We start from the raw sequence: 26,800 nt of genomic DNA, 5'->3' as shown, positions 1-26,800 counted from the left end.
TCAGAGATATTGTCATTTTTTTTATTTTAAATAATAATTAGCATAATGAAAAATATGTTATCTGCAGAAGAAATGAATGTAATAAATGTTCATACATGGAAGAAAGGCTTAGTTCTCAGAATACTTAGTTAAAGCAGGGATGGGCAACTATGCCAACTTGGGATTTCTGGGAGGTGAAGTCTACAGGTTGTAAAGAGGCCATAGCTGCCCACCCCTGGTTTAGAGGAGGTCCTCAGATGGAGCAAGAGTATTTATTATAAATATAGAAGCAAACCCCATGTCTTTCTTCAAAGTCTGGTGGCATTAATCACATGTGATGTCTTTTCTTAAGTGTTAGATGATTTCTCTTTCTTGGCACCTACACATGTATTGGGGGTCTTCTTGGGGTCACAACTCATGCGGAAAGGGGCCAGAATTAGATTCCACCCTGATCTAGGAGCTCCCTCCCAGATGGCATCCTCAGTGATTTTAAAGTCTTGGTTCTTCACCCAGTCTTCAGCTAGTGTTTTCTGTATTGTTGAAAAGATCCTGTTCTCTATCTTTTACTTATCCTATATTTGTCTTATTTCCACACACCCCTCTCCCTCTTTCATATTGTATTTAATTCATTTACTGTGTTGTGAGCCATCCAGAGTCAATTCTGGTGTTAATAACTGGCCCAAGACCACCCAGCAGACTTTGTGTCTAGAATTCATAATCTTCTGATTTCTTTTTTTTCTCCCCAATTTTGTTTATTTGTGTATCAAGCAAACATTAAGTCAATAGCGGTTTACATCACAATACGAGGAGGAAATAAGGTTGTCCCGTTACATATAAGAAAGCAACCACAAAGAAAGGAAAAATCATTGCATATAACAAGTAATAAGATTCAATTAATAACTCTTTTTGACATCCAATTGTACCATTGACTCCAAGACTAATCTGTGTCCCCTTGTCCCCTTAACATCATAGTAAGCTGATCTGATTCCGCACAGTTCAATATTTTCTGAATTACTATTTGGTCGGGTGGGCTAACATCCATCTTCCAATATTGGGCCCACGCCAATCTTGCAGCAGTGGTTATATGTAACAAGTACCACGCAGTTCTGTTTATATTTTGTGGTCTTGTCCCCAATAAAAATACCTCAGGACACAATTGTATATGGTATCCCAACATCCCACTTAGCCATTTCTGAATATTCTTCCAGAAATTCATAGCCTCTCGACAGGTCCACCATTGGTGTGCCTTCTTTGAATACCTTAACCACTCTACCAGACTGGCTCTCTCTCTCTCTCCTCCCTGCCTTTGTCCCCCCCCCTTCCTCCTTCCTTGCTTTTTCTAAAAGAAATAGTGAGAAAGTCTTGTTGCACAGAGATTCATTTGATGTAAATAGGCCAGTATCTTGTTTCGAATCATACCAGCTGTAAGTTGAGGACTATCTACTCAAAATCAAGCTCACCTAGTGGAATTGAGTGCTGTAATGAGTGATCTAGGAGAAAACAAAGCAAGTGTAATGGAACCTACCAGTTGTGCAGTTGTGGAGGTTGTTAAGTGAGACATCCACTTAATGACACCAATCTCTATTCTTTCCATTGTAACCATTAAGTAGAGCACAGTGTGCCTCAGGGAGGCCTAGCAGAGGTCTAGGCCCATACTGCAGCACTTCCCCAGCTCATATATAGCCAGGCCTGGACGTCTAAGGACCTGAGGCACTTTGTGCTCCACTTTCCACAGACCTTGTGCCCGCTTCCCACCAACATAGGACAGCTATTTGATGGATTGGCTGCTTCCCTGTAAGGTCACTGGCCCTTGGCAAAACTTGGGAAATCATACAAATCCAATCATGAAAACCCAAGCAGAGTCTTCTTAAAGGTACAGCAATTTATTTTTGATTGAAATAAGTGCTGGGTGGGAACACAATCTGAACACTGGCAGCAGTTGCGTTCAGAAGTGCCACACCTTAGAAAGTTAGTAGCATTGGTTTATAAACTTTGTTTGCCAATGAAAATCAGACAACAGAGTTATTACAATATAAGGAAGACCTCAATCATCTCTGTACACTCCCTTATTCCCTCCTTTAGTACATCACATCCGTGTACATGTTTCCCATGCTTGCATGAAATTTGTCCCTGACGCAAATCCTCATTACAAAAGTGAGATAGCAATAGTTAGCTAAACTAGGCTACACAATTTATTTCTATTCTAGTTCCAGTTACAGAACCCTACATCCCAAAGGAGATAAGTGATTGAGCTGGGATGGGATGGGGAGGAGGGTGTGGAACCCAGTGGGGTGGGAAGCAGGCCCAAGGCCTGTGGGGACCCAGTGGGGCAGGTGGAGGAAAGGCAGGGCAGCGGACCAATGCATCATCCCTAATGTTGGTAGTAATGGCAAGCCAATTGGCAAGCACATGACTGTGCGGGTGCTGCAGCAACTATAACTTCATACAGGGATTATGAATCCATTCAGTGCTGTCCTAATTTTGAATGGTAGCTAAATGGTCATAAGTAGAGGAATACTTGTATTTATTCTCTATTCATAGTCTTCATAGTTTTTGTTTATTATTTATCAACGTCTTTTAAAATCTCTCTTGCAGGGGAGTTCTGCACACACACCCCTTCCTCTCCTCCTCCTCATACTAGTTGCCTTTTAAAATCTTTTTTCCACAGCTGGAAAACAATCCTGAGACATTCACTGATCATGTTGCGTATGAGTGTGCTGTTATTCTGAATGTCAGCTTGCAAAAGAATAGACATTCACAATAAATATCCCTTCGTCATACCGCAAGATTAAAATCCATATATTCATAAGAAAAAGATGTTGTTGGTCATATAGATTATTCTATCCTCTCCTTTTTTTGGATACCAAAGAATGGGTTGTTTTCCAGAACAAAGGCAGAAATGGATGCATGGGCAGAGGACAAAGAAAGACATAGGGAACCAAGACTAAGAAAAGTACTGAAATAAGATGTCCCTGCAGCTTTATGTCAAAGTTTGGAATTTCCAGCAAGCAAAGCAGAGGAAACTGATATTTTCAGGTATAATTTTCTAGCCAGAGGTTTAATTAATTTCTGTTTAGTTTTGTGCTGCTAGTAAGTTAAGATTTTCTGTACAAAATAAAAAAATGAGTTTTATGCCAGTCTGGAGTGATAATTCAGGCATGTTTTAGAAGATCTACTATTTTTCCTTTTAAAAAATTCCTTTGTGATAATAAAAATTCTGATTTTTTTTTCTTCCTAGCGTTTTCTTGCAAGCCCACTTTTGCAGATCACCTAAGTGTTGACTCATTGGTTGCGACAGGAATTGAAGTCTGGCTTGTCACCTGAGCCCGACATCATAATCAGAGAATGACTGGCCCAAAGACACACAGAACAAGAACTCATAATTCCTTCATTTCTAGCTTGGTGCCTTAACCACTAGAATAAACTGAGTCTGGATGGTAGTAATAATAATAATGATAATAATTGAGAAGACCTCTGTGTGCTTATTGAAATGTGGATGGAGATAGAGAAATCCTATTTTTTCTTTTAGACAAATGGTCTGCCTAAATCATTTCTTTTGCATTTTCTTGTGAATTTTTTGCTTTACTGGTTTTAGGCAAGATACAGTGTAACTTTTTTTTCTATGGTTAGATGTATGAAAGTTAAAAGTCTTCTATCTCTCTCTCTTTTTGTAAAATTTCATTTTCTTTATTTCTTGTGAAATTTGTTTTCTAAAATGCTCCACCACGTAGTTGTGAACAAGGCTAGGATATTGCATTATAGAAATTGCTCCCTTTTTATTCCTAACCTTTAAACCATCAGAAAGATGGCCCAGGCTATGAGAATCTTGTTCCTCTCAAACACTCCAGTTGGGGGTGGATGCCACTTGATGTGTCCTTGGAAATATAAGTAAGGGCAGCAATAATGATCCTGAAGCAGAAAGCAGACCCAGAGAGGGAAGATCCAAAGTCTTCTGGGAAAAATCTGAATCCTCCAGCATTCCCGCCTACAAGCTCAAGCATTTCCCTACAGTTATCTTTGCCTTGCATGATTTACCCTCCCATGATTGAAGGAGCTGAAGCTAACTGGGGTTTTTAATTCTAGGGATGATTTAATCTTTTTAATTTGTTTTTAACTTTTGTATTGGTTGTTTTAAATGCCCTGTAAACCGCCCTGAGTCCTTCGGGAAAGGGCGGTATATAAATTTAATAAAATAAAATAAAATAAATACTCCTTGACAAGACTAATTTCTTTCTCAAACTAAGGGGATTGTCATGTTATTTTATTACAAGTGCTAGTGTTTACACATACTTTTAATAAATTAATAAATGTCATAAATCAATCAGTTAAATATAAATTGAAGAGCAATTTGGTGTAGTGGTTAAGGCATCAGGGTAGAAACCAGGAAACTGTGAGTTTTAGTCTCACCTTAGGCACAAAGCCAGCTGAGTGGCCCTGAGAGGCCCTGTCTCTCAGCCTTAGGAATGGGACAATGCTGGCAAAAAATGGACAAGGTTTATGAAACAACACTGCAGTGTTGCTTTCATCAATCTGATCCTTTGCCCCTCCCTCAACAGACATGTTGGTGAGGCCTATTGGACAGATAACAGTTTTGACAAACTAGATTAGCTACAGCTGTGGGCTGGACCAGAACTTTCCAGCAGAGTGCAGGGGTTATATACGAGGACCTGATATGCAAGAGCAGTGGATAATCTGCCTTTAGGACTGCCTGCTCTCTGCCTTTTTAGATTCTCTTGTTTATTTGCAACTAAGGCAAACAACATAAAGAAGCCAAAAGAATCTAACTTTTATAAATCTCTTGTGAACTCAGTTAAAGGAAAATCTGTGCAGTGGCAGCCCAGTAAATTAGTACCCAAGGAAATAGGATGCCATTATTGTTAGATCAGCTTGATTTCAACAGGGAATATACAGGACAAATGTTCCATGCATTTGACACTGAGCTACAGATGTTAATAGGGTATAAAAGAGAAACTGGTAAATATAGACGGCATAATCATAGTAGCTACATCTCATTTAATTGTAATTAAATTTAAACTTACATGAAAAGAAATATATTTTTATACTGACTCTAACCCTTTCAATGCCGCTCAGCATTTAACTCAAAGGCAACATGCATTTAGGTCTAGAAAAGTCCCATCTTATATAAATGTATGGCTCCAGATTTCCAGCCGAGCCATCTGGGTTTAGAATATTGATCCAGCACTACTGTGGAAATAGGTCATGCTAGCTTTCTTTCCATTCTTAGTAACTATATTGAAAAAGTGGTTGACTAAAAGAGTATAAAAATTTAAGCAGCTTAACATTGTGCGATCTCCATTTCAGATACTGCCCCTGGGTATTTCCAGCTGTAGAAATTTTCCAGATTAAGTTTCCACATCATTGCATCTCTATGCCAGAAATGACTGCATCTGTGGAACCTCTGACAGGATAGTGTCTCAAAGTCGCAGGAGCATAGCAAGGACCAAATGTGACAACCTTAAGAGTGATCACCTGGGAGATACCATCTGTCTGGCTAAATTACCTGAAAGGAATGTTAAGCATGGCCTCTGTGTAACCAGATGCCAAATGGCTCAATTGATGAGGAATTTTGTAACAAAATGCAGAGAATCCACTTGTATAATTTTATCCAGATGCTGCCATAAAAGATGACAACCCTACAGTAATGACAGTTTAAAGATATCTTCCTCTCACTATAAACAAATAAACAAAACATGTCTAAATTCAAAAATATATTGCTCTGCCTATGAAAGCCAATGGAATTGGTCACTCATTGGCCATCATTGATTGTGGTGTGAAAGGATGACTTGCAATAATAAGACAGCCTTCTATGGATTAAATGATATTGATTATTCCCAGCAAAACAGGGCCTTTTGGATATATTCAGCTAAAACTACCTAAATCTCCACATATCATCTCTCATCATTCCTGGAAGCCAGAGCAATAGATATCTGGCAAGGGATTACAAATTATAAACTTTTGATTCCATTCAAATTATGTAAACAAATTGATAATGGTTGATATTCTATGAAATGGTCAAGGAAGCCATGTAAACCTGAAAAACTTCAGTAATAAAGAAGATCACAATCTGAGTTTACATTTATTTAGGAGTAATTCTTATTAATCCTAAAAAGTTTTACTTCTAAATAAATATGTTTCACTTTATTACCTTAACGTATTTAAACTTGGTAGACTAGCTCCACTGAATATATATTGATATATTTGGCAGGTCTGTAAATTTGAACTGATGCTTAAATCTAAGTGGCATAAAATAATTTGCTAAACTGCTAATTTCCTACACGCCTAAAATGTCTTTTATTAAACACTGAAATTGCTGGCCAAAAACAATGCAACACATTTTATTCATTGCTTAAAGCATTAAATTGGTATTTAACTTTTTAAATAAAACTTTCAGGTAATTGTTGAGTGACATGCCTCACAATTTTATAGGAAAACAATTTTTCACTTCACTGATTATCTTAACACATTCTGTTAAGGGCCATTATTTAAATATAAGCACTTCTAATTAGCCACCTGTATTGCATGTTTTTGAAACATGCTTCTCTCAAACTCCTGGTTTGTGATAACTAAGAGACTTTTTCTGAAAGAGCCAATAAAAAGCATGTTGATGGTTTATAGAATAATAAAATCAGTCCCTGTACTGTATATATCACTACTATACTATTTCAGATTCCCCCCCACTCCTCCAGAAATAAAATGCCAGAAAATACATTAAACTAATGGTCAATGAAAAGAAATTGACTATTTTTTTACTGGGATTAGAGCAAAAGGAGACAGGAAGTTTGATCCTTCCCCCAGAGTTGCAATGGGGGCACAAATCTGCTTCATAAAGTTATGATGCTTAGAAGAAGCTAATGCCAATGGCATCTAATTCCAATTTGCACAAAGCTGGTATTCGGTATCACTTAATTTGCTTCTGAGCAAGTTGTCACTTTCCAAAGACGACTTTACATGTGAAGCAGTTCTGAAACAGGTCAAAATTACAGAGATTTGTATAGCTCCCTTCCCTCTTGCCAAAAAAAAAAAAGATATCAAAGTGGGAGAGTCGGTTGCTATATATCACACACGTGAGAAAGGTACAGAAATCTATAGGAAAAAGGCTGGCAACTCTAATAACCTATTCACAAAACATTTTTAACTGGAGCAAAGTTACAGTATGACTGTTGTAGGGAAGCAATAATGCAGCAGCAAGAGGGAAAAGGATAGGCCTGGCTTGGTTCTGGGTTAAAATTCCTTTACTGGATGGGGAGTAACCATCACAAGAAGTTCAACCATGAAAGACTTAAAGGAAAACTTATATTTGGTATCTTAGTCAAACCTAAAGTGTTCAGTCAAGACTGTAAGAAGTTAGGACAATCAATTTTGAAGAATCCATCAGGAGGATAACAATCTCTTCTCACTGTATTGCCACAGTGGCCATCAAGAAGATGCTTTTCCTGGGATTTAGAGACAAGAGATTCACACCAGGATGAAGGCCTTCTCCTGGGACCACCTTCTCAAAAAACATCTGCCTCTCTTGCCCATTCTCCATGTTCCTTCTTTTAAATCTTGTCATCTTTTGGGAACTGGAAAGGAAGCCTTTTCTGTGATTGCCCCTATTCATTGGGAAAAAATATCTCCCCCCCTTCCCACCCCCAATATAAAACAGGCCCCAGATCTGCTTATCCTTAGGAAAGCTGTTAAGACCTGGCCTTCCCATAAGAACTTTGATCCAGTTGAGTGGATCTGCCTTTTGCTCCTTTTATTATAGTGCTTGGTCACCATTTTACGTTTTGTATCTTCTGACTTAACAAATGTTTTAATGTTATCTGTGTGTTTTTCATGGTTGGGTTTTTTTAATTGTACAAAACAAGCAAGAGTTGTGTTATTTAAGTTTGATGGCCACATACAAATCTGGTAAATCAATAAACACCAAAGAGACCTTTGTTGCATATAATTTAAGAGAGTTGCAGAGAAAAAGGCAAATATGCCAGACTGCTTGCCTTCAACTTGCCGGGACCCCTGAAATGACAGAAGACAGATTTCTAGAGCCAGCTGGCTGTTGCATAACATGCATAATTCCTGTGTCTTCAGCTCTATGCTGAGGTTCAAAATTTGGGGTCATGTCTTGTTACCTTTTTATACTTTTACAAGTACAATGGTGGTGGAGGTGGTAAACAGTGTAATATCTGGATATGGCCTCATAGCGCATCTTATCAGTGGCCTGTTCTGTAACTTTTATTTTTAATAAGCCATTGCTCATCTTCCCCTACAATTCAGGTATTGAACTAGGGAGTGGCTGTAGTACTTTTTATTTTAACTGTACAAGTTGTAATATATAGAAAAGCTCAATGACTAATGTGATTAAGATAAAGGTAAAGGTTCCCCCGCACATGCGTGCTAGTCGTTTCCAACTCTAGGTGCCGGTGCTCATCTCCGTTTCAAAGCCAAAGAGCCAGCGCTTGTCCGAGGACGTCTCCGTGGTCATGTGGCCGGCATGACTAGACCTTCCCACCGTAGTGGTCCCTATTTTTCTACTTGCATTTTTACGTGCTTGCATTTTTACGTGCTTGCATTTTTACGTGCTTGCATTTTTACGTGCTTGCATTTTTACGTGCTTTACGTGCTTTCGAACTGCTAGGTTGGCAGAAGCTGGGACAAGTAACAGGCACTCACTCTGTTACACGGCACTCGGGATTCGACCCACTAAACTGCCGACCTTCTGATTGACAAGCTCAGCGTCCTAACCCACTGAGCCACCGCATCCCTAATGTGATTACTTAATAGTAATAAGTAATTTGTATACAGTAATTTGGTAAAGAACCCTTTCTAAATGTGTGTATTAGAAAATTTATCTTATGTGCAAAGAGAGAAATGTCGACCCCATCACTTGACACATAGATTTTAATATACAGCTGCTTAATTTGAAAAGAAAAGATACAACCTCATAGAGTTAAAGGTGAAACAATTCAGGGAAAACGATTACTTCATGTATTGCTAAATTCAACATGTTTTCCACAATTAGATTCCAGTTTGAAAATGTAATCCTACCAATGATGAGCAGTAAATCTTCTGTGTTATGTATCATTCTGACTGGATATTATTGGAAATGGGAGACATAGGTAGACAATTTGCTCTGTCTCTTTAATAACTGCTGTCAGAAATTGCATGATGAAGGGCTGATTGCAGTGGTGGGATTCAGCTGGTTCGCACCACTTTGGCAGAACTGGTAGCTAATTTTTTGTTGCCCAGGGCCAGAATGGTCTTCCGGAAGTGGCATCCACACAGAGAACCAGTTGTTCACATATTTGAATCCCACCACTGGCTGATTGGCTGATTTCATCAAATTTGCAGATGGCACCAAACTGACAGGAGTAGCCAATGCCCAGAAGACAAACTCAAGATCCAAAAAGACCTTGACAAACTTGAACAACGGGCCCTATCCAACAAAATGAGTTTCAATGTGGAGAAAAGCAAAGTTTTACATTTAGGCGGGAAAAACCAAAGGTACAAATACAGATTGGGTGAGACCTGGCTTAAAAACAGTAACTGTGAGAGGGACCTTGGAGTCCTAGTGGACGATCACTTCAGTATGAGCCAGCAGTGTGCAGCAGCAACCAAAAAAGCTAATACAATCCTGGGTTGTATAAACAGAGGCATAGAATCAAGATCATGTGAAGTATTAGTATCATTTTATAAAATCCTAGTAAGACCACACCTGCAATACTGCAGCCAATTTTGGTCACCATATTAAAAAAAAGATGTTGAGAGTATGGAAAAGTTCAGAGAAGAGCAACTAAGATGATCAAAGGCCTAGAGACTAAAACATACAAAGAATGGCTATGGGACTTGGGTTTGGCTAGTCTAAAAAAAAAAGAAATAGAGGAGACATGATAGCAGTGTTCCAGTAACTCAGGGCTGCCACAAGGCAGACGGGGCCAGGTTGTTCACCAAAGCGCCAGAAGGAAGGACGAGAAACAATGGTTAGAAACTGATCAAAGAGAGAAGCAACCTGGAGTTAAGGAGAAACTTCCTGACAGTGAGGACAATCAACCAGTGGAAGAGCTTGCCTCCAGAAATCGTGGGCACTCCATCACTGGAGATTTTATTTATTTTATTTTTATTTTATTTTAATTCCATTTATATCCCGCCCTTCTCCGAAGACTCAGGGCGGCTTACAAGCTTAAACATTCACCTGTCTGAGATGGTATAGGTTCTCCTGCTTGAGCAGGAGGCTGGGCTAGAAGACCTCCAAGGTCCCTTCCAGCTCTACTCTATTCTATTTTGATGAAACACCCATGCTCTATTATGGTACACTGGGTCATAATAATTATATTGCTTAAAGGTATATATGTAGTTAAGTATGCAGTCAGATTCAAATATTCTACTGCAACATGCATGCTTTGATGAACCTTCTTGAAGAATTTGTTTTTTTCTAACACTAATCATGATTCGCACACAATATCCATAGATGCAATGTTATTATCTAGATTCTAGTGAATCTATGTTTTTGGCATTTAATGCTCCAGTCTCTATTTCTAGCCATTCCAAAATGCTTTTTTGTAAGCTTTTTTTGTAACATTTGTGAATGTTTTAGGCTTTCCCCATGAGTTTTATATATACAGTATATGCATTGCCCAGCATGAGGTCAAGTCACATTAATGAAATTATAGGAGCATGATAAATGTATATTTGCAAGGCTACTATAACTTGGTAAAGTTCATGTCTTAATAAGATGATAGATAATAAGTAGAGGAGAGTCTATCTGTTTTAATTAGATATATATAAAACAAATAATATACATCTATTATATTCTTTGTTCATTTATCACCTGTTGGAACCACTTCATATGTCTTTACAGGAGGTCCCCAAGTTATCATTCATCATTTAATGACCATTTGGAGTTATGATGACCAAGGAAAGGATGCTTTATGGCCCATAAAGTAGTTCTAATCATCGTAAAGAAAGAGTTCCAAGAAAAAGAACCATTGATATAGAATGGTTTAAAAAAGAAACGTCCTCAATTAAAGAACTCGCTGTCAAGGTCTGAAAAAAACAGACTCTTTCTCCCAAACAATTGGATTTAGCACCCAAGCTACACATATTAATGCTTGCCTGGCTATTGGGAAAAGGTAGACCAAAGCAATCAGTAGCTTATAAGCTACTGGCAACTTTTTGTACTTCTCAAATTAATTACTTTTAACCTAGATTGGGAGAGTGGGTGCTGCCTGGATAGCCAGGAGGTAGACTAACTGAGTTAGCAGCTGAGTTAAGTGTGTTGTGCAGATGAGGTCTATGTTTGTGAGCATTCCTTTGAACATAAAAGAGAAACACGAGATGAGACATATGGTATGAGATCTATCCAGCTCTTTTTTCATTCTCACAGTAGGCTTTGAAAATGTACATGCTTAATTGCCTGCCATAATTATTTTAGATGATGTTTTATTGCTGCCGTTTTAATTCATTTTGCATTTACATTTTAATTGAATTGCCACTGAATTCATTTCTGCATGGTTCTGTGCAGGAAAGCTTCCTTGTCTGAAGAAGTTATTACAATGGACACGTGGGAAAAGATCTGGGTGAGGAATGTAAAATTTACACAAGCTCAAAATCTAAGAGAGAACTTTTATAAAATGTTCTATAGATGGCATTTAGATCCTAAAAAGCTTGCAAGCATGTATCCGAATTATCAACCAAAATGTTGGAGGTGTGGTGATGAAGATGCAACATATTTTCATGTATGGTGGACTTGTAAAAAGGTTAAGGCCTTCTGGATAAAAATTTGGTGGCATATGCAGAAGATTTTCAAGCAAAGGATAAAGTTTTGTCCACAACTCTTCTTGTTGGGAATAATTACAGAGGCTACGGTTGTGGACACTAAGCTGATGTTGAATTTAATCACGGCAGCAAGACTTTTAATAGGTCAGTATTGGAAGAAAGAGGAATTGCCGACTATAGAAGAATGGACTTTAAAGGTTTCCGACCTGGCAGAGATGGCAAAGATTTCGGCTTACTTGAAAGATCACTCGCAAGAACGTTACCGGTATATTATGGAATGGAGAAAATGGGTTGAGTACATCCAGAACAAATATAGGGTTAAGAGGTTTCATGTAGCATTTGAATAAGTCTTCCTTCGCTTTTTCTTTCTTTATTTCCTTTTTTTTCTTTCTTCTTTTCTATATATATTTAATATCATTAAGGTTTGTATTATCCTGTATAAGCTAGAGAGTGATGGATTTTAGAGTTTATGGTTGTTAGCATATGGTTGTTTATGATTGTTTTTTTTTCTATACCTTGTATTTAGCTCTGGGAAGTCGGGGGGGGGTAGGGAGGGAGGGAGGGGGGAGGGGGAGGGGGGACTGTTAAAGATAAACTGTATGTTAAAACTTTTCAATAAAAAAAAAGAAAGCTTCCTTGTCTGAGTAAGGAATTATCATTCAAAAATTGCTTTATCTTTATGATGGCCAATCATTTTCACCCCTAAAAAGATAGATAGCCTTGAGTTCAATTTCATTTGTTCAAGAAAATGTCAGACATAATCCCCAGAAAACTTTCATGTCACTTTTCTCACTGGATTTTATTTTCAGCATCATGACATTTGGCCTACCTTGAGAAACATATACTGTCACTTCAGCATTAGAGTTATTGGATTTGAGCTGCAAAACCCTAGGGTACCATTAGATGGCAGCAAACATTTAGCAAGTTCTTTGGACCTGCGACCATCTGGGGTTGTCTGAGATTTTGCAGCCCAGATCCAATTTTGATAAAGGAGAATACTTTAGGTCAGTATTGAATCAAGGGGGCCTTGGTACTCTCTGAGCTTAATTGTTTTCTAGCAGACATTTCATTACCCAAACTAGGTAACATCAACAGTGCTAGTAGGGAGTGGGGTTTGCAGCTGCCAGCTTGATGCATAGCCACGTGTATTCGTCATGTATACCTGGGCCTATTTGCTCTCTTGCCCTCTCTTTTTCTCTTCTGCTCTGCAAAGGGGAAAAGAAAGAAAAAAACAGAACAACTGTAATGGCGCTCATGTGACTGGAGTAGGTTGCAGAGGTCATAAATGGTTGTAAATTGGTTGTAGACTTATTTTTTTCATCACCGTTGTCTCTTTAGTGGCTGAATTAATGTTGGTATTGGGACTGGAATTTCCCTTGCTTAGCAATGGCAATTCCAGCTGTTCCATGTTATTGTCATTAAGTGAGGAGATTGCGGGTTGCTAAGTGAGGACCTCATGGGACTATGACTTACAACTTGGTGCCAGTTTCCCCCTTTGTCTTTGCTTGTGGGAAGCTGGCAGGGAAGGAGGGAAATTAGGATCATGTGATGTGGAGACAGGGCAATCGGTGGAAATCTGGGATGGTGGCTGAGCACCTGGATCATGATCATGTGAGGTGCTGCCACAGACTGAATCTCAAGGACTGGACGTAACCATCACTCATCCCAAGACTTGCAGAAAGATCATTTGTAGTTGGTGGATATCCGAAAGATGCTTTTTCACGAGGCAACTCGACTTTGTTTTTCTTTGAAGACGTTTCGCTTCTCATCCAAGAAGCTTCTTCAGCTCTGACTGGGGGAGTGATACAACATCAGTCGCCTCATGAAAAAGCATCTTTGGAACAACTATGATCTGGATGACTGAGAATTTCCATAGACATTTAGCTGGTAGTCAGAAGCTACCCAAAACACAACATGAGGAACAGGGCACGCTCAGTGGCTGCTGCAAGGTGACCGTGTGTGTTTGCCTGCAGGGGTATGAATTTCTCAAATGGCTTGAATTCTGAAGAGACCACTATCTGTGCTGCAATCCTGTGTGAAGTAATATATCTTCCTTTTTTCATATGAAAATCAATTTAATTTTTTCATTAAAAATTAGCCAGCATCCCTAATTCAAGCTTTGTAATGATTCAGTTTCCTAAGAAAACAACTATTAGAAGATTTTTTTTAAAAAAAGTAACTGCCTTTTGTCTTTTCTTTTAAAAAGTGGATTTGGGGGAAATGAATGGTAATTTTAATTTGGCTAAACAATGTTATGACTGATTATGTAGATTGAATTTAAAAAACCCCAATACGCTGCTAATTATATTTCAAAATGTAGTTTTATCAATTTTTTGTCTTCAAGTGATTTATTGTGTATCAATTATTTATTATGAAACTGAAATTGCTTTCCCAGACATGCAAAATTTAAATATGGCTACTGCACTCCTCATTCATTTAAAATATTTTAGTGATGTTCTTTCACCACCTTGTGGCTATTTGCAGTCATTTCAGATTTACTTATTTTCTTGAAAGCATTGTGGCACAACTATCAATATGTTAGGTAACTCGACACTTAAAAACTTAGCAAATTTCTCTGTAGGTCAACTGCAATTATTTGCATAAAATTCTTTTTCAGATTCACAGTGGAATGGAAATGGACAAGACCAAATTGGAAACTGATCAAAGAGAGAAGCAACCTGGAATTAAGGAGAAACTTCCTAACAGTGAGGACAATTAACCAGTGGAACAGTTTGCCTCCAGAAATCGTGGGCGCTCCATCACTGGAGATTTTTAAGAAGAGACTAGACAGTCACTTGTCTGAGATGGTATAGTTCTCCTCCTTGAGCAGGGGGCTGGACTAGAAGACCTCCAAGGTCCCTTCCAGCTCTATTCTATTCAAATGTTATTTTACATGTTGCTGAAATCACTAATATCAGTATTTTCCTAAGCATTTTTTAAAAATATAATTCTTCCATTTCTAATAAATGTAGGTGCTGTTTATTTTTTGCAATTGTTTGATCTATTATCTTTCTTGGTTATTTCTGGGTTACTTTTATGCTTTTGTTCCAATTCTCTTATTTTAGCATCTAATTGTTCTTTGTTGGTTGCAATTTTGTTTTTTCACTTTAGTTCATATGCTGTGTTTCCCAAATAGTAGAATGAGAAATTCCTGATGTACTATATACATTTTAAAGAAGTTTGATTCCTCTTTTTGCAGGTTAGTATCATTCATCTTCTACCTGAAAAGTATCTTTTCTTCAGCACCCCATGTTATTAAAACCGGATTATGATCTGTATAAAGTCATTAAAATAATATGTACTTCTTTAACAGATGGTATTAAGGTCTTAGAAACCAAATACATATCTATTTTTGAATATAATGGAATTGTTGCTGAGAAAAAGATGTAATCTCTCTTTGCTGGATTTTGTAATTTCCATATATGTGTCCATGCCAGTTCATCCATACATTGAAATATCTTTTGTGGAAGCTTCTCACCTTTTCCCCTCTTGTATCCATTTGTCTAAGATCAAATCTAAAACTCCATTCATATCTCCCAAGACAAATATTTTGCCTTCTTCCATTCCTTACAGGGCTTCTCCAGGGTTTTGTTTCAAATTCATGGCCCATAATTTCCACAAGATGGCTGGGCAGTAACTTCAACTCTGTGCAGTTCTAGGTGTAATGTAGAGATATAGATAGTCCTTGTTTAACAATCGTCTCATACAGTGACCACTCAAAGTTAGAATAGTGATGAAAAAATAACTTTGCAACCAAGCCTTAAGATCTTTACATGTCTGGAAAGGAAAGAAAATCTAAAACAAGATCATAAGCACGCTCATAGTCACTTAGCGACCCCTTCACTTAACAACCAAAATGCTGGTCTCAATTGTGATCATTAAACAAGGACTACCTGTAATTTTAACTTTCTGTGAATAAGCTGACTGCATCAATTAACCCTTTTTCTTAAGAGTTCTTGTGATGCATTTAATTCCCTAATTGATCTGGTTAATCCTGTCATGGATACAGTGCCAAGATCTTAAACAGCCTTCCACAGTCTGGTGCCTTTTAATGTATTGGATCTCATGTATCTCAAAATTTCTGGCCACACTGGGAAATCATATGACCTAAAATATAGAAATTGTATGATAATTCCATTGTCAAGGTTCCAACTGATGATCCCAATGAAATAAGCACAGCAGAGACATTCCAATCTCTAATGCAAAACTTTATTGAGCACACCATATCACCACAGATGAATAGAAAACCAGCTCTGGTTAAATTGGCACCAGAACAGTAAATTGACAACGCAAATCACATTCCCCAATTAAGCATCAGACAATTGTTATGAGAGAAATTCTTTGTTACTTAGTAAATAATCTGAATCACCTTGATTCCCAGACTTTAGAATAGAAAAGAGCTGGAAGGGAGCTTGGAGGTCTTCTAGTTCAGCCCCGTGCTCGAGCAGGAGAACATTTACCATTTCAGACAAGTGACTGTCTAGTCTCTTCTTAAAAACTCCAGCAATGGAGCGCCCACGATTTCTGAAGGCAAGCTGTTCCACTGATTAATTGTCCTCACTGTTAGGAAGTTTCTCCTTAATTCCAGGTTACTTCTCTTTTGGTTTCTTGTTTTGCCCTCTGGTGCTTTGTGGCAGCCCCTCAAATACTGGAATACTGCTATCATGTCACCGGTGTTTTTTTTAGAGTAGCCAAACCCAAGTCCTGCAGCCGTTCTTCATATGTTTTAGTTTCCAGGCCTTGGATCATTTTAATTGCTCTTCTCTGAACTTTTTCCAAGGTCTCAACATCTTTTTTGTACTATGGTGACCAAAATTGGCTGCAGTATTGCAGGTGTGGTCTTACTAGGGTTTTATAAAGCAGAAGTAATACTTCGTGTGATCTTGATTCTTTGCCTCTGTTTATACAACCCAGGATTGTATTAGCTTTTTTGGCTGCTGCTGCACTCTGTCGGCTCATAGTCAAGTGATCATCCACTAGGACTCCAAGGTCCCTCTCACAGTTACTGTTTTTGAGCCAGGTCTCACCTAATCTGTACTTTTACCTTTACAGCTCACACCTGCAAATACACATTCCATTCATCCCCCCCTCCTCCCTGGATCTGTTGGGAAGCCAAGAAACAGAAATGGCTGAAGCAGCATGAGGTTTCTGGAAGCTTGACATCCATTGCAGTTTAAGGAGGAGGAGAAACACCAACACTCAGTATATAGGAATAGCTCATAAGTGTGTGCCTGGATCATTAGGCCTTCTTCCTGTTCTTAAAATGCAAAGTCCATTTTGAAGAGGATGGAATATTTAGATCAGATTGGAGTTAACTCTAGGGATGGCAATTTACTATGAACATATCCTATTGTTTTCTTTGTATGTACTTGTATATTTGTATTGGTTTTATATTTTTAATATGGTCAATGAAGATTATATTCTGTCCTGTCCTGTCCTGTCCTGTCCTGTCCTGTCCTCACCTATCCTATCCTATCCTATCCTATCCTATCCTATCCTATCCTATCCTATCCTATCCTATCCTATCCTATCCTATCCTATCCTACCCTATCATTATTTTCTATTCCATCCCAACCCATTCCATCCCAATGCCCACCTCTAAGCCTCAAGAGCAGGTAGACAGTCTCATTGCTTCTGATATTGTAATAGGCAAGTGTCTTTCCATCCTCCAACTCTTTATCTTGGTAGGTCAGGCGTTGCTGATTTACTGCTATATGTTTGCTGGCTTCAATCATCTTTTTCAGGCCCAGGACAGTTTCACTGGAGTTCACTGTGTAGTTTGTGGTTCTGCTATTGAGGTCTTTCACAAAAATGTTCAACTGAGATGTAATATGTAAGGTAGTACTATAGAATATGCCATAATCTGCCAATCTTTTATCATTTTGCAAGGCTGTTTCCTCCAAACATAGCTCACAGATACCCCCTTCTTTCCCAATCTGCTTCTTGATCCACTTGATAGGTACAAAAGGGTTGCATGATATAACTTTAGGTGCTCCTGTCTGTTGTTTCACTGTCACCTCAATATCTCGGGCTGGCTAAAAAAAAAGGTGAAACAATTGACCAAAACATTAAACATTATTTATGAACATAACTGTTCCACCAATAACATATAATAAATCAGTAATGTATAATATCAGTGTTTCTCTGTTTGTAACCTTCAATTAGCAAAAACAGTTCATCACAGCACAATGATTTTTGAATCAAGGTACCTAAAACCCACAGAATGCGTATGAAATCTAGGACCTATTACTCCCATGGAATTGAAAGTGTTTCAGATCTTCAGAGCAGTTGTACTGGCAAAGCTCTGGCTGTTGCAGCTCTGCAGCAATCAGCCATGGTCACACATTCATGATTTCCAACACGCCTTCCAATTTCCCAATGGGGAATCCGGCAAGAGGTTCAAAATTTCTCCCGGTGCTTCTGAAGTCCATAGCTTTGCTTCACACCTCATTCCTCACCTGGAAGCAAGCAAGAATAACCCTAAAGAGCTTCTCTTGGACCTGACTGATAGAACGCTGTTTAAGAAAATTACTGCTGAGGCTGGATTCGTCCAAGGCTCTCAGCCATTATGGCTTAGCATAGGGTCTCCAAACTTGGCAACTTTAAGACTTGTGGACTTCAACTCCCAGAATGCAACAAACCACAGTTAAACACAGAACTCTAATATGATGCAGTTATCCAATTTAAAACTAGGTTCAGTGGCTAAACTGGGGAAAGCCAAGAAGGAACCCATGTGATTTTGAGATACTGAATCCTGTAAAATTTCAGAATCTTTGCATAATCCACCTGTAAACATTATACAGACCTAAAATATCCCAAGACTTAGAAGTTATTATTTTTCTAAACCTCCTGTTAGGAAGAAAATGGCATATGCACACTACCTGCACATTCCAGGGTTTGATAGGTTCCTCATTCTTCATGCAACAAGACTGGGTCAGGCAATCAGAAGCTTTCTGGGCCAATAGATGCCAAGCTTCCATGTTTGCTTTGGCCACATTTGCTGTTGGATCTGCTGGATCGATAATCACAGGACTGCAATACACACACAAACATATATATTTTTTAAAAAATACAAAGTGAAGCATTCACTCACAATTATGACAAGAACTTAAAAAAAATGTTACTCCAGTGCAGTGTGTCAGGTAGATTCCACTTTTCAATATGTTGTTTTAATGTGTTTTCCTTCCCTAACTTATACCACTCAAATACCTGTACTGAACATAGTAACTACAAAGCAACCTAAATGTGGCATTGAGAACATGAGTGTGTCAGGTTTCCGACGTATGAACTTTTCAAGTGGCAAATGCTCGCTCGAAGGAAGCTGGAATCTGAATCTCCACCCCCTGGCACAATATACTAAACACAATTCTCCACCTTTCTATTTTTGTCATTAATCACATTCTCCAATTGATTTGAAGAATTAGTTTCTCTTCCATTAGACAACCTGTCAAGTTCTTATCTTCTTTTATTTCAGACCGCCTTGAGGTACAATCTTCCTCCTCCCTCCTCCCAGCCTTAAACCTATCTCTTAAAGCAATACACAAGTTTAACACATGAAATAGCTGCTTCTTCATCTCTTGTCAAGCAAGAACATTCCATGTTAGCAGCGTTGACAGAGTGATTTTTATGTTTGCCTTTTGTTTACTGAATATCAGCTCTAGAGTCCTAAGTCAAGAACTCTATCGCCTCTAGCAGTAGAAAGAGGAGAGATTTCACTCTTCAGTTTCTTTCATTCACTCCTACTTCTAGCTAGTGGCAAAGAATAATAAGTGTATTTTTCTTGCCCCAAAATATTCAGGTGCAATGGAAGAATGCCAGAACATGTAGGGTAAATGTGAGCATTTACGATTTAACAGGTAAGTCAAAAGACATGCAGCCTGATTGTCACTTTACAAATGAAAGCATTTGTATAACAAGAGAAAAGCATCCTTACCGTGATTCCTTCAATTTTCCTTTCACATGTACCCCTATTTTGGAATCCTCCAGAGTGTAGTATTTAGTCCAATAGAAGCAGAGGTCTTGGTACTGAGTGATCAGTTTCATCACTGTGCAAAATCCTTCTGCTGTGTTGAATTGCTCTGCTCCTTTTTTTTCTTCTTCCCAAGCATAAATAGTAAGCAATTCCAGAGCAAATTTGGGGGGCAATTTGGGGGACTGGATTGCTGGATTGCTGGATTGCTGACAAAAAAAATACTATCATGAGACTGTTTCATTTCTGAATGGGCAGGGTTTTGTAAAAAATATATCACTGTATTAAACCCATCGGAGACTTAATACATTCAGTTATCTTGTCCTGAGTTTTGGTGTAAAACAGCATTGCTGCTGGTTGTTTGACACGAAGTTTCAATAAACTTGGAGAACTCTGTCCCCTGCACAAAGGTTTAGGACATAACACACTCCACAAATTGCCCATTCTTGTTGTAGCTGCTGCTTTTCCATCAGCCAATTTCAGTAGATTATTTCTTTCTGCACCAGCTTTCCCCCTGCATGCTTTTCAAGGTCTCTTCCTAAAAAAAAGAATCTGAATCTATCTGGTCCTGTCCGGATATTTTGAATACTATAGCAAGCTGGCCTATACTGCCTCTAGCAAATAATCTAAAAAGTCAGATGTAGTGTTGGCTTTACATCGATCTTTGTAGATATTTTCCCAGGATATCCAGGCCCAGGATGAGGTGGAGTAGAAAAAAAACTAGTATTGATTCTTGACTTCCCTTTTGAGGAAGAAAAACTGAGGCCCATAATAAGACCTGATCTTTACCATTATTGTGGGATTAAAGCTTAATTAGTGGCAAGCCAGAAAAGTTGGGCAAAGGAAATGACTGGAGAATCACATCACACTCCTGTTTGTACAGAGGTTGGACAATGTCAAGGCCAGTTTAGCAGGACATGACCTAGGAAGCAAAGGTCACAGGGACTTCTGTATAGAAGAGGGAGTTTCAGTGCCAACACTAGAAGTACAAAATCTTGGAAACTGCCCTAGGAGCTCCCAACCCTCATTTGTTGGTGAGTTTATTAAGGTGAACCCTCTTTGAATGTTTTAGTTTCTTCTTCCCAGACTTTTTTGCAGCTTGGACTGAACTGTTGTTTATGAAATATGTAACAAATATATCGAATTTATCTATCTATCAAATTTATGTGGCCACCCACTTCACACAAAGTGACTCTGGGGGATAAAAAATAAAAGCTACAATCAAAGCACATTACGAAAATCACTTAAAACTATTAAGTAATTGAGCATGCAATCGAACATTGGTTGGTTGTTTCCTCCTGTTACTATTCCAGCCTCTCCCCCTCTCTTTCTCATAACAGTTCACCTTCTTGATTTCTTTGTACCAGTGCTTGACCAGCCGTAGCAGATCCTTGAGCTTTGATGGACAATGTTTCACAAAATTCCTCTGCAGCTCTGTGAAGGAAGTATTGAACTCCCCTGGGGCCCCATTGGCTTCAATCAGCCTGATATAGACCTCCTTAGGTGGCACATACGTAGAAGTTATCGGACCTAGGATGAGAAAGGAACCAAAGGAAACCATCATATGATATCATATTTTGTTATCCTATTGTGCATTTTACAGTGGCGTAGCGTGGGGGGTGCAGGGGGGGCCGGCCGCACCGGGCGCAACATCTGGGGGGGGCGCCCATTAAGCTCGCCGGAGGGGGACGATTCTGCTTCGCCGAGGGTCGGAGGAGCGAGCGAGCGGGCGGAGCGTAGAAAGCAACCGCATTCGCTGCGCCCAGCCAGAACGGGATCCCGTCCTCTCGCGGCTGCGGATCTCCTCCTTTCTCGGGTGGGGGTGGGGAGGCTTGGCGGCGTCTCGCCTCCCTCTCTTTCTCCCGCCGCGGCTCTCCTCCGCTTGGCTCTCAACCAGCAAGCCCGCCCCCCCGACCCAGCTCCCGCCCCCGTCTCCTCCTTTCCTGGAGGTAAAGGTAACAACTGCAGCCGCCGCACCTGCGGCTGCTTGCTGCTCCTCCTCCTCCTCCTTCTCCTCCTCCTCCTCCTGCCGTATTGACTCTCTGCGGCCACTCGGTTCCCCCTGCAGGAGGCGATCAGGACGCCCCCCCAACACACGTCGCCAGCAGCGAGAGTTTCCAGCCAGTCCGGCGAATCTTTGGGGCGAGGTGCCAAAGAGAAGGAGGCGGCTTGGCTTGGATAAGCAGCGTCTGGGCAGAAAATAGGTCAGGCGCCACAGCAAGTATGAACTCCTGGGGTTCAGCCTAAGCAGGCAAAGCTGCAGGGTGGGTTGGTTGGCTTTTCCGGCTTTGGAATAACCTTGGGAAGCTGAGGCATTGTAAGTTGGAAGTCATTGTTTGTTGCCTAACATGTTGGGTCACCCCACACCACATGCTAAGCCATAAACCGTGGTTGGTATCCAGGGTTTAGGACAAGATGGAGAAAACTAGCCAATTGTGGGATCATAAATCTTGATGAAGCCCATCATCGCTCCATGTGATGTATGCACTCAATCTACAAACGTAGTCCAAGCCTATTCACATCTGTTGTAAGGTCATTCTCTCGTGGGGTTTATCTTGACATCCACTAAGAGTGGAACAAACATGCCCCATTAACCATTTTCAACGCCATGTCCTCTCTTTGTCTCATCCTAAATCACAGCTGAGGCACCTTAAAGTTGCCTTGTTTCAGTTTTAAACTAGCATTTTCCCTCTTCTCCAGAGACCCTTTTTTGCCTTGAACCTAACTCAGGGGTAGGCAACCTTGGCTCTTTTATGACTCATGGACTTCAACTCCCAGAATTCCTGAGCTAGTGGAAGAGAATCGAGTGCTAAAATCCACGGGTTAGGGGGCGCAAATTACTTGCCTTGCCCCGGGTGCTGACAACCCACGCTACGCCACTGGCATTTTAAGGTCATCAACAACTGACATGTCCATTCCCATCTCTTCACTCTGATGATTCCTCCTTGAGGCACAATGAGATTTGCAAGACTGATGTCAACCCCTCAAAAAAGACAAGTTCACAGAACAGATTCCACATGGAAACCATCATTACACGTAACTGAGAAAGGCTATCATAACAGAATCTTGCAAGCCTGAAGCTTCTTATCCCTCTCTTTTATACCCTAGAGCAGTGATGGCGAACCTTTTAGAGACCAAGTGCCCAAACTGCAACCCAAAACCCACTTATTTATCACAAACTGCCAGGGCCACATCAGCATTGTGGTGCTCTCAGGGGGAACGTGTGTGTGTGTGTGTGTGTGTGTGTGTGTGTGTGGCCCACTGAGTGTGCATGGCCACTGGGTGGCATGGCCGTTGGGTGGGTAGTCACAGCAGACTAGGTGGGTATGGGCGGGATGGGCAGGCCAGGACAAGGGTGGCAGAGACCAGTCCCTCGCCATCTCCGGTGCATCCCCAGGGGGCCAACGCTGCTTGCTTGCTCACTTCCTGCCCTGTCGCTTCCAAACACCATGTACTCACTACTCTAGCGAACTCTGCTGGGCCGACGGTGTGCGTGCCCACAGAGAGGGCTCTTGAGTGCCGCCTCTGGCACACGTGCCATGGCTTTGCCACCACTGCCCTAGAGATTCAGGAGAAACTATCCAGAGCCTCTTCTTAAAATTGTCTCTCTTTTTCAGAACTTAAGGAATCCTTCTGTTATCTTTGTTTACATAATATTTTCTGAATATTCAAGCTTGTCTCCCTGCTTTCTACACTGTTAGAATAAGATGTTCTATTAGAACCGTTCTGTGAAATGCCAGCAAAGTGGTGACTCCTCTTTCTTTGGGGGGTGGGGGCAAGTATTTCATAATGTGTGGACTGCTACCAAGAAGGCATGAAGGCACCAAGAAGCAACCAAGAAGTATCCTATATACTTCACATAATTAGGGCAGGTTGATCCTACCTGGGACAGATGATCCAGCAGGAACATAAGGGCAAAATCATGTGCAACTTTAATCGCAGGATCTTGGATTAGGCTTGGAAGCATACTGGTAACCAAGGGAGTCAACTCAGAATATCTCAGACACTACAAACCCTACTTCCCACTATTAGTAGTCAAGTCACTACATTATGAACCAGCTGAATCTTTGAGTTTCCTAGGAAGGTCCCTTGTAAACATTATTGTTGTTGTTTGTGAGGTGATAAGCACAAGTCTCCATTGCAAGGGCCTCCTGATACATGCAGAATATAAGGACCCATGATGGTGCTCTATAGTTATGCTCTATAGTTTCTATGTTTGCTAATAGCAGAGTTATTAAGAAAGCTTGTGACTAGATTCCTCACCTAAAGCATCATATGCTGGGAGGATGTCCACCTCTACCGACTCCGTCTTCTTTTTTGCCTGGATGAGGACTGAGAGTGAACGTGGGGGAGTTCCCTTCTGCCTCGGTGGGGAGATATTAACTTTGAAAGCAATTGTCTCGATACACTTCTTCAAACTCTTTTCAATGTCCTTGATCACACGTTCACGCTTCTCTGCTTGATCCCGGAAGCTGGAGAAGCAGCTGAGGATGATAACCAGGTCAACATCTGAACTCATATCCAGCGCTGTTCCTTTTCCTGCAGACCCAGCCTTTAAAAGAAAAGAAGCAAATGTTCACTCATCTTCTCTCACACAATTTATTCATTTAAAACAGCAAATATCTTACCAACTCTAAGACAAAGGAGAAACACTTGTGCCCTAAATGTGGAATTATACTTATATGTCTCATTGGTAGACCTGGGTTTCTCACTTGTAGGCAGAAAAGCAAGTGTATTTTGTTCATTTTTGCCCCATGTGAAAAAAACCCAACAACCCTCAAATCTAATCCCTTGCTCTTCAACAGGCATTTTGCCATACTGTAACTTGGACCGATGGATTTGAAAGGAATAAATACACACATGAGGAAAACATTGAAAGAGTGTATTAAGGAAAGCACAGCAAAAGAATAATTTTAACCCCAAAACATGAAGACACATAGACAAGAAACATCCATAGACAAGGCAACAGAATAAGATGTGGCAAAGTTTTGTAGAGGATAAGTATAGGGAAAAAAAACTCAGACTCCTTTGGTAGCTGGAAACCCCTTTGTCCTCATCAAAGGCAGCCACAGATGTTCCCCTGATTCTTCTGGCTAGTTTATGGACCAATTAAAAATATATCCCTTTCCCCCTTAACAACAACAATTTTGTTGTTTTGAGGAAATGTCTTCTCAGATTCTATTATACATGTCAGAGAGCTTCCATTGTAGATGCATGACCATAGCGATAGCATTTAGACTTATATACCACTTCATAGTGCTTTACAGCCCTCTCTAAGTGGTTTACAATGTCAGCATATCGCCCCCCAACAATCTGCATCCTCATTTTCATGACCTCAGAAGATGGAAGGCTGAGTCAACCTTGAGCACTGTCAGGATCAAACTACGTGTTGTGGGTAGAGTTTGCCTTCATTATTTCATTCTAATCCCTGCACCACTATGGTAGTCTAACTTCTTATACCATAATGAAGAATGTGATTAGAATGCAGTACTGCAGGCTAACTCTGTCCACAGTCTGTGTTTGATCCTGAGGGAGCTCAAGGTTGACTCAGCCTTCCATCCTTCCGAGGTTGGGAAAATGAAGGCCAAGATTGTTGGGGGCAATATGCTGACATTGTAAATTGCCCAGAGAGTGCTGTAAAGCACTGTAGGCTGATATATAAATCTAAGAACTATGCTATTGCTATAAAAGCAATAGCATAATACTTAACAGTTCTGTGAGATGGCAAAAAAAGATCGAGAGGAACATAAACAATTGAAAAATCTGGCTTTGTGATTTAATCCGAGAGTGCATCTTTGTTTATTATATAAAATAAACAGGTTTTGCAGTTTCCCTTCCTTACGTGATAATTGGATCCTTCACACCAGATTAAAAAAAAATGACTTAGCATTTGACTGGGTCAATCCATAGTTTGGCCAACACCTTTCATTAGAATATGGTTAATGTCCAGTTTCAGGGTCACTGCATATAATGTAACACCATGAGGAGGCCTCTTTCACATTCTTTACAGTAAACATCCCTCCGTGGACCAGCACTAGGCCATAGCATGCCAGAAACCAGGCCACACAAAGAAGTGAAGCCCATCTGCGGAATGCAGGCAGCACACAAAACCACAGTCATTCCAGTCCACAGAAAAACCTCTCTCCACGGAACCAGTCCCTGGTGCCCAAAAGGTCGGGGACCGCTGCTTTACAGCAAGTAGTGCTCTTGCTCCCATCCCAAAGATCTCCCCTCTGAACCAGCATGCATGTCAATTGCTGAGAGTCTATCATGGACATGGCCTCACTGCCATGAAGTCTGGCATTTATTTCCTAACTTCAGCACCCACGTTTATTAAGGCAGGCAATATATATTTGAACTCACAGTCTGAAAAGAGGGCTGGGAACTTGATGCCCTGTAACTAAGCTGGCACAAAGAGCCAGTGCCACTGAATCTGAGAAGTCATCTTACTAGAGTTGGGTTAGTTAGACCAAGCAAGACTCACCTTTATTGTCCTGATCACGTTGATATCGCAGTCTTCTTTCAGGAAAGAACAAATTCTGTCGACAGCATCACCGACATTCTTTTGAAACTCCTCACTGGGGTGGAGGTGTGTAGCAATATATTCATCAAGTTTGTTAGAGGGGTTGGAATACAGCTCCATTGTCTCCCTCAGGCAGTCCACTTGTGCTATACTGGGATGAGCCATGCAGCTCTATTTATCTTACTGCTCCCCCCCTTTCTCTGATGTCACCACACAAGCTCTTAAGGTGGACTAGACAGTGAACTAGACGGTGTACTTTCAAATACCGTATATAAAAAGCTGGATTGGAATAAAAACAATTGAAACGAAATCATATTCAATACTGTGAAATTATTGCGTGGAAAACAGTAAGCAAGTATTTTGTATCTGAATAAAACAAAGTAGATATTTGTTTATGTTGTAAAAACTTCCACCTTTCATGGAAACTATTATAAAAGTATTGGAATACATTTAACATAATAAAATGTGCAGAATAACGTTTTACTTACTATTCTTACTAATCGAAGTTCTCTAACTCTAAATATATACTGGGGGGGTGTGTTTCCTAAAAGTAT

General features: G+C 40.0%; 1 protein-coding gene across 8 annotated transcripts; it reads right to left on the bottom strand.

Moving 5' to 3' along the window:
• Positions 1 to 8,862: 8,862 nt before the first annotated feature.
• Positions 8,863 to 26,374, bottom strand: OASL (2'-5'-oligoadenylate synthetase like). Of its 8 annotated transcripts, none has more exons than XR_014025424.1 (9): positions 26,208 to 26,374; positions 23,987 to 24,275; positions 22,569 to 22,706; positions 21,069 to 21,253; positions 19,688 to 19,932; positions 18,636 to 18,786; positions 17,351 to 17,789; positions 15,233 to 15,409; positions 8,863 to 12,959 (listed from the first exon to the last, which is right to left on the bottom strand). XR_014025424.1 is itself a non-coding variant. In XM_081320003.1 (8 exons), the coding sequence occupies exons 1-8, from the start codon at positions 26,364 to 26,366 to the stop codon at positions 12,907 to 12,909; spliced, it is 1,659 nt and encodes a 552-aa protein (XP_081176129.1). In that variant the 5' UTR covers positions 26,367 to 26,374; the 3' UTR covers positions 8,863 to 12,906. The 8 variants fall into 8 exon arrangements, 6 of the variants coding, with proteins under 6 accessions (XP_081176129.1, XP_081176130.1, XP_081176128.1 ...); XR_014025425.1 differs by having other exon boundaries at positions 8,863 to 12,954; XM_081320003.1 differs by lacking the exon at positions 15,233 to 15,409.
• Positions 26,375 to 26,800: the final 426 nt, after the last annotated feature.

This window comes from Vipera berus (assembly GCF_964194415.1).
Source record: "Vipera berus genome assembly, chromosome: 2".
In the NCBI taxonomy this organism is placed as follows: domain Eukaryota; kingdom Metazoa; phylum Chordata; class Lepidosauria; order Squamata; family Viperidae; genus Vipera; species Vipera berus.
Note: the sequence above shows the minus strand (reverse complement) of the source record. Positions and strands in the feature narration are given on the sequence as shown.

Bases quoted from the DNA above. Each gene is read 5' to 3' on its own strand.
- OASL (XM_081320002.1), bottom strand. From the start codon at position 26,366: ATGGAGCTGTATTCCAACCCCTCTAACAAACTTGATGAATATATTGCT. The intron at 21,254-22,568 runs GCAAGTAATTTG...TTCTCATCCTAG, and splicing joins TTGTCAGCACCCGGGGCAAG to GTCCGATAACTTCTACGTAT. The intron at 17,790-18,635 runs GTAGTGTGCATA...CTTTTTTTTTAG, and splicing joins TCAAACCCTGGAATGTGCAG to CCAGCCCGAGATATTGAGGT.